This window comes from Blennius ocellaris (assembly GCF_963422515.1).
Source record: "Blennius ocellaris genome assembly, chromosome: 23".
Taxonomy (NCBI): Eukaryota; Metazoa; Chordata; class Actinopteri; order Blenniiformes; family Blenniidae; genus Blennius; species Blennius ocellaris.
This window is the reverse complement of record NC_137672.1, coordinates 7,816,071-7,833,637: the sequence shown is the minus strand read 5'-3', so window position 1 is coordinate 7,833,637 and position 17,567 is coordinate 7,816,071. Positions and strand designations below refer to the sequence as shown.

The 17,567-nt window shown below is 48.2% G+C and overlaps 1 protein-coding gene across 1 annotated transcript; it reads right to left on the bottom strand.

Annotated features, from left to right (window-relative positions):
• Positions 1–843: 843 nt before the first annotated feature.
• On the bottom strand, positions 844–17,567 carry znf219 (zinc finger protein 219). Its single transcript, XM_080518751.1, has 5 exons — positions 17,445–17,567; positions 8,670–8,757; positions 6,173–8,582; positions 5,829–5,975; positions 844–2,266 (listed from the first exon to the last, which is right to left on the bottom strand). Exons 3-5 carry the CDS (start codon positions 8,571–8,573, stop codon positions 1,116–1,118), a joined length of 3,699 nt encoding a protein of 1,232 aa, XP_080374877.1. The 5' UTR covers positions 8,574–8,582; positions 8,670–8,757; positions 17,445–17,567; the 3' UTR covers positions 844–1,115.

Genomic DNA, 17,567 nt, shown 5'->3' with positions numbered 1-17,567 from the left:
GAACAACGTGTCGGGTTGATTGTGTTCAGGAGCTCCATCGTCGGTTCCGGCGGCGTCGACCGTGACCTTGAGTCGCCATGGCGACCTCAACCCGCATTCGCAGCCATTGTAAACACTGAATTACAACCGTGATCCCCCCTTTTTTTTTTTGATTGCTCAGCCTCTCATCAAACTATACAACCAACCCCCCCCCCCCCCCCCCCCACCCCTCTTTTTCTTTTTCTAACATTTGTTGCTTCTGCCGTGGTTGTTGTTTTTTTTTTTTCTGTTTTCTTTTTCAAGCAGCTACAGTCGCGTGTCAGACGTTACGCCAGGATGTAGCAAGTTTCCGTTCACAACTTTAACTATTCACAACACCCTAGAACCACTTTCAAACAAATATATTGTACTTAAATTGTCTTAAAATGTATATTCAGATAAAATCAGTGACCTCTTTTGACGACACACATGAACAGGCACTAACTGAAAACCAAAAAAACGACGACAAAAAAAAACAGAGATGATTCCGTGTTTCCAGTATCTTGAGAAACACTTTTTTGACAGAGAAGGCAGTGATACATCGTTTAAGAAAAGCCTGGAACAGTTTACCTTAACGCCTTAAAAGATTACCAGCGGGGGAGGGGGGGGGAGCTGCGCTGAGGTTTTGCTGCTTGGACACGTTGGAGGCCGAACTCTCGCCCTTCGGGGCGAGGAACGGGTGGAGAACGGGTGGAGAAAGCATTTCGTGGCGGCCGGTCTCGACCCAGGTCCACGTGGTCGGTGGACAGTCCGTCGTTTAGGTGGAGTAATCACGTGACGGTGGAATGATGCCAGATTTTATTCGCTTGTCAAATCATTAAAAAAAAACATTTTTTTTAATCATCCGTCTTGAGAATGAAAAAAAAAAAAAAAAGATAATTTGGAAAAAAAAAAAAAAAGTGGCCTAAAAAAAAAAAAATCCTCAGAAGATGCATCCAGGCTGTTTTTCTCTCAGGACAAAGTGGTTTTTTCCCTCCTTCAAAACTCCTCGCTTTTTTTTTTTACTCTCAGGAACACTTTTCGCTTGATTCTTCAAATCGGTTTCGAAGGAGGCTGATAACACTGAAGCCAACGCTCCGGTAGTGAGAAAAACACTTTTAATCTGTTAAGACTCGTTCCTCGTCCTCCATCAAGGTGTTGGAGCTTAGGGCTGGTGAGAGGGCGAGGGACATCCTCAGGGTTTGGTCTTGTGAGTCCTCCAGGCTGCTGTTGTCCTCAAAGTCGTCCTCTTGCTCGTCTTTCTCCTCCTCCGCCTTCCCCTTCAACGCCCCGCCGTCTCTTACATTCCTTGAAAACGAGGCGGTGGAGTGGTCCGAGTGGTCCGGGGGTTCGTCCAGCTGTTCGGCCGTGTGCTCGGAGAGGCCGTTCAGGGCCCGGGCCTGAGGCGGGGGCCAGTCTCCGAGGGGGGTCTGGGGCTCGGCCTCGGCCAGGTGCCTCCACGCCGGCAGGGGGTTGAGGTCGGAGTGATCCTCCGGTAGCTTGGCGGACTTCGAGGCTAAATCCTCTTCCAAGATGGTGGAGGAGCCCCGTTTGCGCCGGGACTTACTGGTGTGGTTGACCTGCAGGTGCATGGCCATCAGCTCCGCCGACGAGGTCCGGAACGGGCAGAACAGACACTGGCTCAGCTTGACCCCCGTGGAGCCGTCCCCCCCTCCTTCCCCTCCGTCCTCCTCCGGTCCTGCGAGGCCAGGGGAAGTGCGGCGGGACAGATCCAGAGGTTCGAAGCCGCCCTCCTGGCTCGACGGCGCGGGCCTTTCGCTGTCGCCGGTCGGCTGGACCATTCGGCTCGTGGTCAGCGGTTTACGCCGGGACACTTTGGGGGCCTTCGGTGGGGGAGATTCCCGGACCCAGCCTCTTTCCATGCCGCCCTGGTAGAGGGCGCCCATCACCCCGGACAGATACCGGTACTGGCTCTCCAGGTCCACGTCCCTCAGCGCTGCCAGGGCCTTCCGGTGGTCCCTCTGGTCCGGGATCCCCAGGAGCCAGGACTGCTGGCCGGGCCGCGAGCCGGGGGAGTCGCCGGGGGTCCGGTTGACCGGGCAGTGGTTGAACTGCGACCGGCGCTGCTTGAGTCCAGACGAGCCCGAGCTCAGGCTGTTGACCGTGGAGGCCAGACCGGAGGAGGAGGAGTTGGAGGCGGCGGATAAGGCGTTGCGCTGCTCCCTGTGGTGCCGCTGGAGGTGGTATTTCAGAGAGCCAGACTGAGTACCGGCATAGTCACAGTGGGGGCATTTGTAGGGTCTCTCACCTGGAGACAAACGGCATAAAGTAAAACAGACTGAATCAATGCAAACTGCAAGCGTGGACGTGTGCTTTTGAGTCGTCCAAACAGGCCACGACTCAAACGGGACCTGGCCATAACGCCTTGGAAGGAGTTTCGCCCCCTCGTGAGTGAGTCGTCGTCAGTTCAGTCGCCACGCCAACAGGGAGACGGCAAGAACCAACCAAGACACTGATGAACGGGTTCAAACGCCTCCCAAAACCAATGACCGGGTCCAGTTGATCTGATCCGGCTGGTGCAGAAACATGCATGAGCAAGCAGCTGGATGATCGTAAAGGCTAAACACATGTACTCCGGCCAGACGTACACCTCACTTTTACATCGATAAATAGGAAATAGATACTGATGGGAAGCTTGGAAATTGCTCCACATGCTCTCGATCAGGGCTGTCAAACATACGGCCACTTTAGTTTGTAAATCTCGTGAGCCACTTCAGCTGATCAGGATTACGACACACATGTAGAAATCGTATAATTAAAAAATCCACTGTGATCTGGAAGCTGTAAAGCCCACAGTGACCTGAGGAATAACGCAGAGGAAGGTATTTTTTTTAATTCAGATTTCAGGTTTGTCAAGTTTTGTAAAAGTACAGTTCATTAGACATGAACTTTATAATGACATATTAATAGATTTTGCTCTGAAACGCTGACGGAGATTAAGAGTTCTATTTATTTATAGATTGTAATGCTATTATTTGCTGGTCTGGCCCACTTGAGATCCAACTGTGCTAAAATGAGTTTGACACCCCTGATATAGAAGATTTCTGGGAGGAGTCCTTGTTTCCACTAATGTATGTGTGTGTGTGTGTGTGTTGAGCGTTTTCATTTCACAGTGAAGACAATCTGCATGTGTGTTCTTTCTGTGTGGAGTTTGTATGTTTTTGAGTACGACAGTATTTTTTTTTTCCCAATGGAAGCAAACCAATTCCTCCAAAAGGATAATGACCTTTGACCTATTTAAAAAAAACAAAAAAAACCGCTAAATGAGCAGAAACACTACAGCTTTCATTCTACAAGCCACAAATACTTTGATAAAAAAAAATCACATTGATGGTGTTTGGTGGGAGCTGCAGTTGCGTCGCTTCAGAGGAAGATGGCGGTATTTCATTGCTGATTAAAAAAAATAAATAAATCACACGGCAGAGCCGGATGAGGAGGAATGATGTTGCAATTCAACAGGGACTGTGCTGCATATGAAAAGCATACATGATCCGATCACACATGATGAGCGAGGTGCACGCAGAGGCATGGACGGGACCGTCAGAGACACACACACACACACAAAAAAAACAAAAACGAGTAATGATGGCATGAGAGTCTCGCAGGGCGCTATAATATTCCTACGAGAGAGCGATAAAATATCACGGACCATGTGGCGACTGCTTGATGCAACAGAGTCCGTGGCTTATGAGAATGAAAGCTGTACGTGATCATGAAAAATATGAAAGCTGCGTGATAAGCCGTGCCAGCTATAGATGAGTAATGATGATGGCAACGCTACAAAGGCTTCATTAAGTACATTTTGGCTATTGTCTTGCTGGGAAGACTTGGATAAGACCCAGTTACCAGTTGCTGATGATTGGTGGCGTCTCAAAAATGAAAGCTTTTTTTTAAAAATTTTATCAAATACATCAAGCGAAGGCAAATAATAAAAAAAAAGGAAAAAAATGACAATGACTCATGCTGATAAAGTCTTATGAATATGAATCATTAATTAAGAGCGTGAGTGAGTGCTGTGAGATCCCAATTTTCATTCAAGTCCTACTCGATTGTCACCACATATTCAGTTATGAGGATTGGAGGGGGGGAAAAAAAAAAAAAGAATCTTTTTATTCTGCTTTCTTGTCTTTGAAACCTGTTAAGAGTCTGGCCTCGACACAGTCGGAATAATTTAGTCAGGATTAGAGGTGAAAATAAGAGAAATGATTATTAAAAAAAAGTCCTGCTTGAGTCAAAAGACGGAAGATGTGAAAAAGAAAAAAATGCCAAAAAAATGTGTGTGCGGAAAGCTACGAACATGTTCTGAGTTTATTTTTGTTCATTGTTTACGCAGGAACACAGTACTGGAAAGGCCCCGTTTCAAGTAAAAACGCATTGATTTTGTGTTTTTGTTTCGGAAAAGATTTGCGTTTACACTGCGACATTTTAAAAACAACTCTCAGTTATAAAAACTAAAGTCACGACACTCTGGAGGCAAATCTTGTTATTGTCCATCTACTCCAGCATGTGCAGGAGAACTATTTCCTCAGCAAGTGCAGCAGCAACGCTTTAGAAATGCTGAGTTTCCCCTCAGTTCTAAAAGTTTTCCGTCTTTACGTGAAAACATTGATGTGTAAAAAGGTACTTTCAGCAGTAACTAATTACAAATGAAGATAAAACTACAGGTCCAATTACTGATTTCACGTCTCTTTGTTAATTGAGAAAAGTTACCTCTCTCGTCACAAGTGTATTACTAATGGCAGTGGAACTAAATTAAACGTCCACCTGCTCCTTTTATTCATATTCAGGAAGTATTTAGGTTGTTTTTTTTTGTTTTGTTCGTAGCATTTTTGTCCCAGTTTCCTGTTTACTGGACGAGGCAGAGCGTCTCCTTCATCTCAGACCTCGTTTACCCAACTTTGTTTGTGTTTTTTGGTGTCTGTTTACACGACAACGGTGCTCGGAGCCACTGCAAAGGCAACGTTTTGAAAACGCCTCCCAAGGTGTAACTTTTAGGAAAAGGCGCAGACTGCATCTCTGCACATGTGCGAGTAGAAGTACGATGACAACAATAGCTGCTTCCAGAGTCCATAATCTCATGAGACGTGGTCGCTTTATCGCTTTACAGTCCAACTTGGCCGTCTGTCCATACGACTGTCCACTGTCATTGTTTCTAGCGCATTAATGTCGCGTGTGTGTTGTTTAAAAAGAAAAACAACCAAAGGTGCCAACTTGTGGCCTGTTGTTTCTGCCGTCTCAGTGTAAGCGGACATCGTTTTGAAAACGTTGTCGTGCAAAACGCAAAACCCAAAACGATGCGTTTTGACGTGACGGGTCGTCGCGGTCTGCTTTCATGTGCAGAATGCTACATGTCATTTCAAAGAAATACACAAGGCATTGTCTTTTTGCACAAGTTAGCGCTGTACAGTATAGGAAAAAAAAGACGACTGTTCAATTAGCATCAAAATATGGTTTTTTGTTACCTTCATATAATGTTATAGGCGAGGTGGCAGGACTAAGCCTTTCCCCAGTTTTAATCCCTGGAGTGGCTTGATTTTTTTTTTTTTTTTTCTTTCCTCAGAAACAACTGTTAATATGCGCTGAAGCAAGGCACTTAAGCAAGAATTGCTCCAGTGGAGCTGCTCAGGTGCCTTCAGTAGAGGGCTATGATTAGCGCTGGCCAGCTCTCATGGGGGGTGAACGTGTAAAAAAAAAAAAAAAAAGAGCACCGGAGCTCTGTAAGAACCGAGGATGCTCAGTGAAACCTTTCCAGGGATTTATAAAGGTTAGAAAAGTAAATGTGGCTTGTTAAACTCACAGCAGTGTCTCACCTGTGTGAACTCTCAGGTGCACTTTGAGATGGTGTGAAGAGCGGAAGGCTTTACCACAGTAGGGGCAGTCTTTTATCCCTCTACCACGCACTCGCTCCCTGGTGGGAACGGAAGGTATGGAGGAGACTGCTGTCAAGCCATTTTCTCCTGCAAGTGTGGAAGAAGGTGGAGAAAAACAATAATATAAAGATGACATCTGGTGCGAAGCGCCTCGAGAGAACGTCTATTTACGATTGAAAGACAGTATGAAGAAAAAAAAAAAAACAGTCTTGTGATAATGAGACCATTACTTGCAGGAAAACAAACACACCCACATGGATTTATAAAAAAAACAGTTGCGATACCTTTGTAGCTTGCGATGACAGGGTGGAACCCCGTGGCCGGTCCGGCTGCATGTGATCCGCTGCTGTTCAGCTTCGACTCCTGCCTCATTTCTCCCATTTGCTGGGATCCTCCACCGTGCAGCTGTGCTTCCTGCCTCGCTTCGCCGCTGCCTCCTCTTCCAAACGCCGCTCCTTTACGGCTACCACTTCCCTCCTCTTCGCCGCCGCCGCCACCGCCGCCGCCTTTCGGGGGCCTCTGAGTGTGAACGCGAGCGTGAACCACCACCTGCTGCAGGCTGCGGAAAAGCTTCCCACAGTCCGGGCATTCCCATGGTCCCCCTGTTGCTCCTGTCTCGTCTCTCGGATCCAGGCCTCCCAGATAAGCTCTGACTTGGTCGGCGTCTGTGACGATGGAGCTTCGACTTTGGCCCTGCTGCTGGCCTCGCTGATGAGGCCTCTGCTGCTGCTGCTGTTGCTGCTGCTGCTGTTGCTGTTGCTGCTGTTGCTGCTGTTGCTGCTGCTGCTGCTGCTGCTGCTGAGCGACGGCCAGACTGCGAGCCACCAGCTGCCACCAAGTCGCCTGCTCGCCTCCTTCTGGAACCGCCGCCGTCCCTTCACCTGTGGCCCCTCCTCGAGTTATTCCCCCTCCTCTTCCAGGCTCCCCTCCCCCTGAGCTGCCAATACCACCACCATTGCCCATCTCCGCAACCTGAGCAACGGCTTGGAGTCTCTCCATGCAACTGGCCCCGCTGCCGTCGTTTGGCAGACCCAGGTAGCTCAGGATAGCCGACTTGCTCAAGCCCATTCCAATTCTGCCTCCGGTTTCTCGGTCAGATCGTTGTTGCCCGCCTCTCCCGCCGCCGCCGCCTCCTCGCTGAGCCAGCAGGAGGCTTGAGTAGAGGGCATTGAGAGACTGATTCGCAGAACCTTTCGGCTGATGCTCCGCGCCTCCCATTGCCCCCGTGCTCACCAGTCCGGCCTTGAGGCCCAGCTTATTGAGATGAACTTTCATGTGGTTTTTGAGGAACCAAGGCTCCTTGAAGCCACGACCGCACACCTGGCACTTGTGGTCCAAGGAGTCCTTGTGCTTTCTCATGTGTCCCTTCAGGAACCAAGACTGCGTGAATCGCTGGCCACAAGTCTCACAGCGAAATGCTGGCAGTGCGGCGGACGCAGCCGCGGGAGTACCTGAGGTCGCCTGCGGGTTACTGGGAGGCGGGGCGGGCGTGTGGGTCGGCGTGGGCACCGGGGTGTCGGGGGTGGCAATGATGGGCCTGGAATTGAAGGCCGGAGGCAGAGCAGGTATCTCGGGGGACGGGTGGCACTCCTGCAAGTGGGATGCCAGGCTCTCCTCTTGGCTCGCAGAGAACGGACAAAGGGTGCACTTGTACGGGTTGTGGAGGATGCGGACGTGGCGAGCCAATTCTGAAGCTGTGCGGAATTTTCCTTTGCAGGCATGGCAGCGAAACGTGGGCGCAATGGAAGTGGGCGCACTCTCCCCGATGGCAGAGGAAAACGGAGAGGTCACAGGGACCGGGTCCTCTGTCAGAGGAGGGGTCAGGGGTGTGCTGTCGTCCAGCAGAAAGCTCGAGTGCTGGTCTGTCTGTAGGTCGTCGTCGAGACCTTTGACGTTACCGTTGACGTCCTCTTCTTCTGTGAGATGCTGGATGAGAGCGCCTGGAAGTATACGCTGGTTCGGGTGGCTTCTATGATTGAAATCTTTGTGGTTCTGCTGGATTTTGAGGTGCTGCTTTAGGGGAGCAGAGGGGAGTCCGGTCCGGTATAAGGCTGAAGCCCGACGGTCTCGGTCCAGACTGTGAGCTCGCGCATGTAAAGACAAAATGCTCTGGAAGCGAAATCTCTTCCCACACACGTGACAAGGGAACTTGAGCGTGGGTCCTGAGGAAGACCCCACGACTCCAGGCACGGCCCTGGAAACGGTGTCTTTCTGGAACAGCTGGAGGTCAAGCTCATTGCCGCAGGTTCCACTCTGTCCTGAAGAGAGCGCCAGCTCCAGGGCGCCATACCCAAGGAGAGGGGCCGACGGTGTGTCTGGGGGAGAAGAGTCCAGCAAAGGGCTGCACCCGGCCTCCTGTCCTCCACCTCCGGGGAACAAAGCCACTGCTGGTGTCGGGGACGGAGGGTCTCCATCGAGCCCGTCCTCATCGTCTACCTCATCGTGCTGATTGTTGTCGCTGTCTTCGTGGAGGGGGAAAGGCGAGAGGGGGAAATAAGGCGCGATCTCCGGGCTCTGGGGGGAGGGTTCGGGACTGTGGATGGGCAGAGCGACGGGGCTGCCGGCGAGGGAGAGCTGGGTGTGAGGAGACGAGGCCCGGGGGCTGTGGTCCAGAGACGGCAGCGTCGGCGGGGACTGGGGCTGCTCACAAGAAAGAGACAACACACACTCTGGTGGAGAATCCATCCTCTACTGCTGCAAAACCCAAAGACAAGAGAGAGGAGATTCAGAGTTGAGCAGATTTGATTTCTACGTGTTGAATCACACCAGGTAGAGGGTTACCAGCTTTGTATGCGATGCTATGATGCCATTCTTTAGTGTTTTGGCTGGGAGGGGACGCACGGCAGTGGCAGCCTCCTTCCGGAATTTTCTGGGGACGAAAAACAAGCAAAGGAACTTAATGAGTGCACGACAACAAAAAAGAAAGACTTCGCTCAAACTATCTTATTTGCAATCAAATAAATCAAATGATTGCATGCACTTGAAGTTGCTGGCAGTGAAAAAAGAAAACACATTAAGCTCATTACTAAAGCCATTATCTAAAGACTTTAGGTAAATTAGCAATATAAGTATCAGCGTAAGCTTGCTTCTGAAATATCGAGCAAGCGAACGGCAGGTAACAGAGTTTCACCAGGGAGGATTAAAAGCAATTTGCTCCGATATGCTTTGAATATATTCCACCCTCGTTGCTAATCGCATAGAATCAAATACATGCTCATTATGGCGTCGTTTTTGAACATGTTTTTTTTTTTGTTTTTTTTTTCTTTCTCCAATGTATTTACATGTTCGGTACAAAGCGCTTCTTCATTTGATCTTCATCCACTCGTCAGCCGGCGGAGGCGTGCTCACGCACTTCAACGTGTAACAGGTGTGCACCTGTTCTGCCTCCTGCGTGTGTTCGCAATACACTCCGGCACATACTGTCGGCACATATGGGATGATTAGCCGGTGTGTGAGTGTGCGCCGGTGTGTGTCTGCGTGTGTGTGTGTCGGTGTGTGTTTTTGAGGAGTTAAGGGCACCACCACAGGACATGAACTGTCCCAAACAGGATGGGCGCGCAATGTTTTGACTTCCCCCACACGCCCTTCCTGTACAGTACACTCATACGGTAGCAGCTTTTTGACTTGACTCAAACACACACACACACACACACCCACACACACTATGCATGCACTTAAACACAACAATATTCATTGCATTTTCTGCCTGGGTGTGGTGGCATTCACTCCTACATTGCTTAGTCATGGCTACTTGTGTGAATAATTCACGAATGTAAGCTATTTCCACTGTTGTCTTGACTGTGCTGCACAACCGTCACCCCAGATAACAGAGTCAGCTAAAACCTCCACTGTGATATACAGCATATTGGACAACGCGAGCATTTTGGCACCCGCGCTCACACACACCCACATATTTCCAACGCGTCGCAGTTTGGATCAGTTTGGCCGGCCTCGTTGCACGCCGGGTTTTTTTTTTTTAACCGTCCGTCGTTTGGTGGAGTTGAGGAGCGAGCGCGGTCGCCCACAACAAAACAAAAGGTCATAAATTACTGTGGCAAAAAAAAACAAAAAACAATGGAACATCTGTGCTCGCAGGTGTGTCGCCCATATTTTGGTCCACGCCGGTGGTATGTTCACATACGTGTTTATATGATCTGCCGGAGCTGTGTCTGTCTGTGTGTGTGTGTGCGTGTGTGTGTGTGTGTGTGTGTGTGTGTGTGTGTTTGCCTGAATGACAAAGAGATTCTCGTGTAGCCAGTTGACATTTTAGCTCAGCTATGACTCACAGGGATATCACACCATATCAATCACATACAAACACACACACACACACACACACACACGCACACACACACACACACACACACACACACACGCGCGCGCACGCACTCACAGTCCTTTCCTAATCCTCCATTATTGTTCTTTTTCTCCCCGTCTTCCTTTCGCTTCTGTCTTTCTTTCTCTCCCTGATTCATACTTCTCCCATCCCCCTCTCATTCTCTCGCTCCCTCCCTCCGTCTATTATTCACTAATTTTCTTTCATTCTCTCTCTCTCTCTCTCTCTCTCTCTCTCCCTCTCTCTTTTTTCTCTCCTGCAGTGTTGCCAGTTGGCAGAGTGCCAGGGAATGCTGATATCAGCTGGTAGATTGGGCCCTGCCAACATGGCGAAGAGCAAAAAATGAGAAAGGAGGCAGACAGAGAGAAAGAAAGAAAGAAAGGAGAGAGAGCGAGAGAGAGACCTACAGTGCTGTTACAAACTGGACAGGATTTTAAAAAAAGACAGGAAAAAAACATTGTCAGAAGCCATGTGAATGAAAATGATTTAATTTGATTGCCAACATGGTGTTGAGGGGAAACGGGTGGAAAAAAAAAAAAAAAAAAAGACACAGACATGCAGGAACAGAGAATAGCACAGAAATGAGAGTAGTGGAGGAGCCGGCCGGGGCATAACATGAAGAGAAAACAACAGATTTAAAAAGCATTTGAAGAGTCAACACACAAATGTACATCCAGAGAGAGAGAGAGAGAGAGAGAGCGAGAGAGAGAAAGAGGAGAATCTGAATCTATCTGCAACTGTGTCAGGTCTGATGGCATTATCATATGAATATCACCATCACAATGCATTGTTCCACCGTGACGGTGGCTGTCTCCAACCACCGGCCCCGTCATGCCAATAAAGAAAATTTGGATAGATGGAGAGAGCGAGATAAGGCGCAGCAAAGGATGCCGGGGGAAAAGCGTGGGGGTTGAGGGGGGGGGTCGGAGGGGACAAACAATCCGATTGGAATCAGGTGGAGCAGAAGCGCAGGAAGCTCAGGTGTAAATGAACCATCGACACGCAGTGAAGAGCCGGTCCACTGAAGGGACGCCGAGATTATTAATGAATGCCGTCCACGGCCAAACGTGCAACCTGCGCTCCTGCAAATGGATTGGCGCTGGTACTCAACAAGACGTGACTTTTAAAGGATGTGAATGCCGTGCAGGGGGGGTTAGGGGGGGGGGGCTGGTGACGTGACGCCTGTGGCGATTTTGCAAAGGGGGGGAGAAATCGAATTTGGTAAAATGCATCATGCAAATGCAGGTGCAAATTGCGAGAGAGGCAGGTCGACACCTGACGCAAAGAAATAAGCAGTAAAAATGAAGTCAGAGTGGATTCATTTTTTTTTTTTAAATTCATTCCCTACTCTCTTCTGTTTCTTTTTTTTTTATTATTATCCCTGACTCATAAATTTGTGGCGTTTGTGTCGGGGTGTAATGACACTGCGATGCACGCCGTAATGACAGCCTAAAAGCACGCTGTCCTCGTGTTAAGCATTGCCACGATGTTGTCATTACAGTAATTGCAGTCTAACTTTGAGGGGTAATTGATTTTAGTAGTCCGTTACCTTCAGAGGAAGTCGGTTTTAATCAGAGATCACTATGCTGCCTTTCTTTTTTTAGACTCTCTTCGCCTTTAAAAGAAAAAGGAGAAGAAGTCTGAATTGTTTAAATACCGATAACTTTTCCTGCAAGGTGTGTGCAGAAGGAGGGGGGGGGGGGGGGGGGGGGGGGGGGGTTGCTGAGTCATACATCACATCTCTGATAAATAGTTGCCGAGGGAGTAGAAGCACAATATGTTCAGACAAGTTGATTTGGGTTTTGTTGGGGGTTTTTTTGTTGTTTTTTTTCTTTCTCTTAATGTCACTGTGTAAATGTCCACAGTTGTACAGTGAAGCCGGTTTGTGCAGGTTTGCACACGCCGGCGAGCTACAACTCGTAATTGTAAATATCAGGGCGTGAACACTGGTGTGTATGTTTGTGTGTGTGTGTGTGTGTGTATGTGTGTGTGCGTGTGGGCGAGGAGAAGAGTATCTACTCCGCTTTAATGAGAGGAAGTGTGTGTGTCATATATTAAGGAGGTGTGTCACCGGTTTTCAACCCTTTATAACCAAACCATACTTGCAATTTCTTGCCAGCATTTGCATAATTACATCTGAGAGCACTTTGCATTGCTATGTGGCCCCCCACCCACTCACCTACCCACACACCCCCCCACCCTCCCTCAATTTTGAGACTTTTGATGTAAAACTATAAAAAAAAAAATAATTGACAACCGTTTAACGCACACGTTTGTCTTTTTCTTTCTCTTTCACGACCTTTCCTGGCCTCTTTGCAGGATCTTGACCTCCAGACGTTGACCTCTGATGAGAATTACCCTTCATTTTTTTTTTCTTTTTATAGTCGGGAGCCTGTGTGTGTGTGTGTGTGTGTGTGTGTGTGTGTGTGTGTGTGTGTGTGTGTGTGTGTGTGTGTGTGTGTGTGTGTGTGTGTGTGTGTGTGTGTGTGTGTGTGCTTTCTTTTTTTGGTTGCATGTCCTCCTCCGTGTATCTAAAAATAGACAAGTGCAAGTTCACAAGGCCCGGGCCTCGGGGCGTGAAGCAAAAGAGTCTATCTGGAGGCTCTGCATGTCTCCCCGTGAGCGTCCTTCTTTACAAGTGCATCCTTCTTCACCGCTGCATCGCTCCGACTCTCATGTGATGAAGCGCCTACGAGAAGTGAGGCGTCCCCCGGGGGATCGGTGGGCGAACGAGAGACTGACCGCAAGAAGGGGGAGAAAAAAAAAAAGACGATGTGTGACTGAGAGCAGGAAGGAAGCGAGGAGAGTCCGCTCTCTGTGCGGTAACGTTATAATTTGGCCCTGTGGTTTTTATCGCGCGGTCGTCACGTGGCGAACTTTCCCCACAGACGGTATTCATTTCCTTGACTTCACCTTTCCCTGAACCCCCCCTCCGCCCCCCCCCCCTCTCTCGCTTCGCTCCCAAACTTCTTCGCCTTGGCTTCGCGCGCTCCCGACTCGCCCCGTCTTCGGCTCCACCGGCGATAAGAGGGAACGGCGTCTCCCGACCGCACGAGTGTGACTGGTGAATTGGTTGAGCGGAGAAAAAGAAAAAAAAAAAAAAAGAAGCTATCTTTAATGTATTATAGGGGTCTGGGGATGGAAGTAAAACGGCTATCAAGTGATTCACTGCGGGGAAGCGTCAAACACTGGAAAAAGTGGCACGTGGGTGAGCTTTTAGGAAGATGTTTTAAAGCAGGTGTCAGAAAAGGCTGTTTAAAAGACGTTTTTTTTTTTTCTTCCCCTGAAAACACAACACAGCTCCACCTTTGACCTTTGACACAGACGACGAACTCTGATAACTGCCTCTTGCTTTTAACCACTCCAGTTCTCTTCCTCTCTTATCTCCGCTCTTCTCTGAATGAATTCCTCCTCCGGCCGGCGGAGAAACAAAGTGAGCGGCGCCGTCCAACCGGCGGTTTGCCCGATCCGAGCCGGCGAACACGTGACGGCGGGAGAACGTCGGAGCGCCTGGGCAGCGAGACCGCAGTCCCGACTCCCGAGTCACGCGGGCCGCGCCGCCTACTCCGAGTCGATGACCTGTCCGATCCAACGCCGCGGCCTGAAATAGCGTGGATCGAGGGCCGACCCTGTGCACCGGGACTCTTTTCTAGCATCTGTCAAATCCACGAAACAAGGATCTCACTCCGCGGAGCTCTGAAGTGCCTGCGCTTCGTCGGTGATCTTGGCCTCCTTGTGGAACTTGTGCCTCCCTCCACCATCACACATCCTGCAAGAGTCTTACTATGGAAGAAGAAAAATACTATCGCAAAGTAATGGGTATACATGAGGGAAATCTCTTTCTTAGTAACACCTTCGCTCAAAGCACATTTGATACACCGGCGATATAAATATACGTACCCTGTTATATACAGGGCGACTAAACTCAGACTGACACCTCCGAGTGTCCTCAAGTGTACGCCAGAGACGCCGCTTGAGCTTAAAGGTGAGGATAACCTCGCAAAGAGGTCCAAATGTGGTGAGCCACCTGCCTCCATCGCATCCGAAAGAGCCACAGGGTGACCGACCGACCGACCGACCGACCGACCGGTCCGCTTCTGCGGACGACTGGCCCGCTCAACTCACCACAAGTGGGGGAGAAAAAGGAAGAAAGTAAATAAATAAATAAATAAAAAAGTGGCATACTATTTAAGTAAGACCCTAATGCTCCAAATACAGGCTAATCCCGAGCAGCCAGCAGAACTCTCAGCAGTCTCAAAATGTCACAATGCAGTAGATTCTCCCTAACTGAGGGCAAGCAGGTGCCTCTCCCGCAGCGCACTAATGACCCAATTATATCAATCAGAAGCCTTGATTGGTGCTACACTCCTTTCCTTTTTACTCTCTCCCCCTCTGTCTCCCTCACATACAATCTTGTTCCCAAGAGCCACCTGGATGGGGTGTATGTGCCCCCTCAAGTACAGTACAGTATGTACAAAGATGGAAAGTAGGCGGCATTGATGGTGGCGGAGGAGGAGGAGGATACTACTTGAGCACAACAAGCAGATAGAGGTCTGAATGAAGCAAAAAAAAAAAGAAAACCCCATTAGACCCTTTTTAATGTTGGGACAGTTTTTATATTCATTAGTACAGCTGGTTCCTGCTGAGTATCTGAAAGGAGTTTCTATTATTTTGCGTAGACCGGTCACATGTGAATGTAGACAACCTGTAGAGGTGCAGGACACTCCGTGTCCAACTGAGGGAGGCTTCTTTAACATTTAAGTGTCAGGTTGGAAAATATATATATATATAGGAAGGAATGATTTTGTTATTTGTTTTTGATCAAACTAGAGGGAAGAGAAAGTCACTCTGGGGGCAATGACCTGAGGGGAAAATACACATTTTGACATAATCTAGAGTTTTCTGCTTTTTTTCTTCTTCTTTTTTTAAAGATGATATTTCCGTTTTCTTTCTTTCTTCTTTTTCTTCTTCTTTTTTTTTTTTTTAAGTTACTGCTTGCACCGTTTCAAAATCAACTGAGTTTAGGGATCCTCCAAAACATCCCTGATTATAGGACAAGCGGAGCAATGTCAACCTACTTCCACTGTGCCTCTCCGGAGTGTGACATTTTTGGGTGGATATAAAAAAAAAAAAAAAATAGGGCATTTCAGGATCCCTAAACATATTCCACTGGCTATAGAAAAAAGAAAAAAGAAAAAAAAAAGGCGACGGGAGTGTCTTTGGTCAACCCAGATGACACGTCTGCGCCTTATCTCAAGAGGAATTTCCTCCTCGCCCCTATGATGTGCGTCAATAACGTGCAACCATTTTCAGTACGCTCTTTCCCCTCTTCTCTCTCGCGGCCATCTCAATTAGAGGCACATTAATGAAATAAATAACCATCAACAAACAATGCACTAATAAACACCCACGCCTGCAATGAGATTAAAAAGAAAAAGCCACGCTCACGCAGATTGCGCACAAAATAACCGCTCGCCAGGAAAAATAAAATAAAAAAAAGGAGAGTGGGGGAAAAAAAAGAGCGATTTAAAACGGCTGGAACAGTGAGGATGTAGTTTGGAGAAGTCGGAGGGTGGCGTGTGTGTGTCATGTCAGCCTATCTATCGCTCTCTCTCTCTCTCTCTCTCTCTCTCTCTCTCTCTCTCCCCTGCTCCATTTTGTTCTTAAATTTTCTATACAAAAGATTAAGGGAGGGGAAAAAAGACGAGTGCGCGAGCAGGGAGAGGACGGGAGGCGGAAAGGAGAGGGGGAGAAAGAAGAAAAAAGAAAAAAGTGCCATCATGGATTTCATCTTGCCAATCTCACCACCCGACATCAGTCCCGTGAAAAGCGACATCGTTGCTCCCCTTCCAAAAAAAAAAAAAAAAACGCACATTTTTTACACGCACAAAAAAGCTGCAACTTCTCCTCGCGGAGCACAATTTGGCAACACGCGTTCGGTTTCATGGCACCACTTGCTTTATTTGCTACTTTCTGAGCTTGTCGACCGCCGGAGGTGATGTTAGGACATCGAAACGGATTTGTAGTAAACATTGTAGTAAAAAAAAAAAGAAAAAAAAAGGTGGCTCGGAGTCTTTTGACGATTTATAAGAAACGCCGTAACGCGGCGCGTGGATGCGTTTCTCAATCTTTTTTTTTTTTTTCTTTCTTTTGCGCATATCCCGAATGGAAAGTGGCGGCGCTTATCTCGGAAAAAACAACGCACAACACAATGCCTAATGTGTGTCCAACAAAAGAATTAGTCAGGCTAATCGCATCTGCCTGCAAATTACGCTTTTGTAAATCAACTTGCTCACATGCAAAAAAAATCCACTTTTACGCCTGGACAATATGTCTGCGGCTTATCGAAATCCTCCGTTACGCACCAACAACTTGTCCGTTTTTTTTGTTTTTTCATAAAACCTACTTTTTTTTTTTAGGGGGGGGGGGGTGGTGTCGCTTCTTTTTATTCGTGGAGGTGTAAAGAAGAAGAAAAGCAGCCCCCCCCCCCAAAAAAAATGAACAAACTGCACATAAAAGTGGCTCGTTTGACGGGAGAACTTGGCCGAAGTTACGTGGATTTATGTCAGAAATGCCTTTTTGGCCACTCGGAGTGACTTTTCGTGCACTTGCAACCATTTTAAAAGTGGCGTTTAATGTCGGAATCGACTTGTTCCAAGTGTCGGAGCGAGCATTTCCTCACGAGTGAGGCGGAAAGCACCGCTTTTTAATAATTTTTTTTTTTTTTTTTTTTTTTTTTTGTCATGTCACGGCTTTTTAAGGAGGCGGAAAAGCTTACATGCAAGTCGGCCATGCGCGCACACACACACATCCATACGTTCATACATACATACGTGCGTACATGCACCGGCTTACATACATGACACACACGGAAAGTGTGTCCGGAGCGCGCGACGACATACGTGCTTCATGCCAATCACTCGCAGCCGCGTGCGCGCACGCACACAGCGATATCGCGTTCACACAAAAAAAGAGCGAGAGAGAGAGATAAATAAAACAACTATGTTGGCCATTATCCCGAGTGTTGCTCGTGCAAAACAAAAAAAACAAGAAGGGCAACAACAGTCGCAGCAAATTCAATTTTTGGAAATGTTTCATCAGCCGGTGTTTCACACCACGGCGCATAAAAGTGCACATGTAAACATAGTGTCGGCCAGAAATATAAGTAGATAAATGGAGATATAGGCTATATGTTGAAAGTAAAGACTCAGTGTACTTACGGGAGAGGCGGCGAGGAGATTAATGACACGACACGTCATGATTACGTTTCACTTGAATTAAATACATTACGAGTTGGGAAAAAAATGGAAATCAGGGTTGTATACAAGCATACGCCGTTTCCC

Bases quoted from the DNA above. Each gene is read 5' to 3' on its own strand.
- znf219 (XM_080518751.1), bottom strand. From the start codon at position 8,573: ATGGATTCTCCACCAGAGTGTGTGTTGTCTCTTTCTTGTGAGCAGCCC. The intron at 5,976-6,172 runs GTATCGCAACTG...CCACACTTGCAG, and splicing joins TGTCATCGCAAGCTACAAAG to GAGAAAATGGCTTGACAGCA. The intron at 2,267-5,828 runs GTGAGACACTGC...GTTTGTCTCCAG, and splicing joins GCACCTGAGAGTTCACACAG to GTGAGAGACCCTACAAATGC.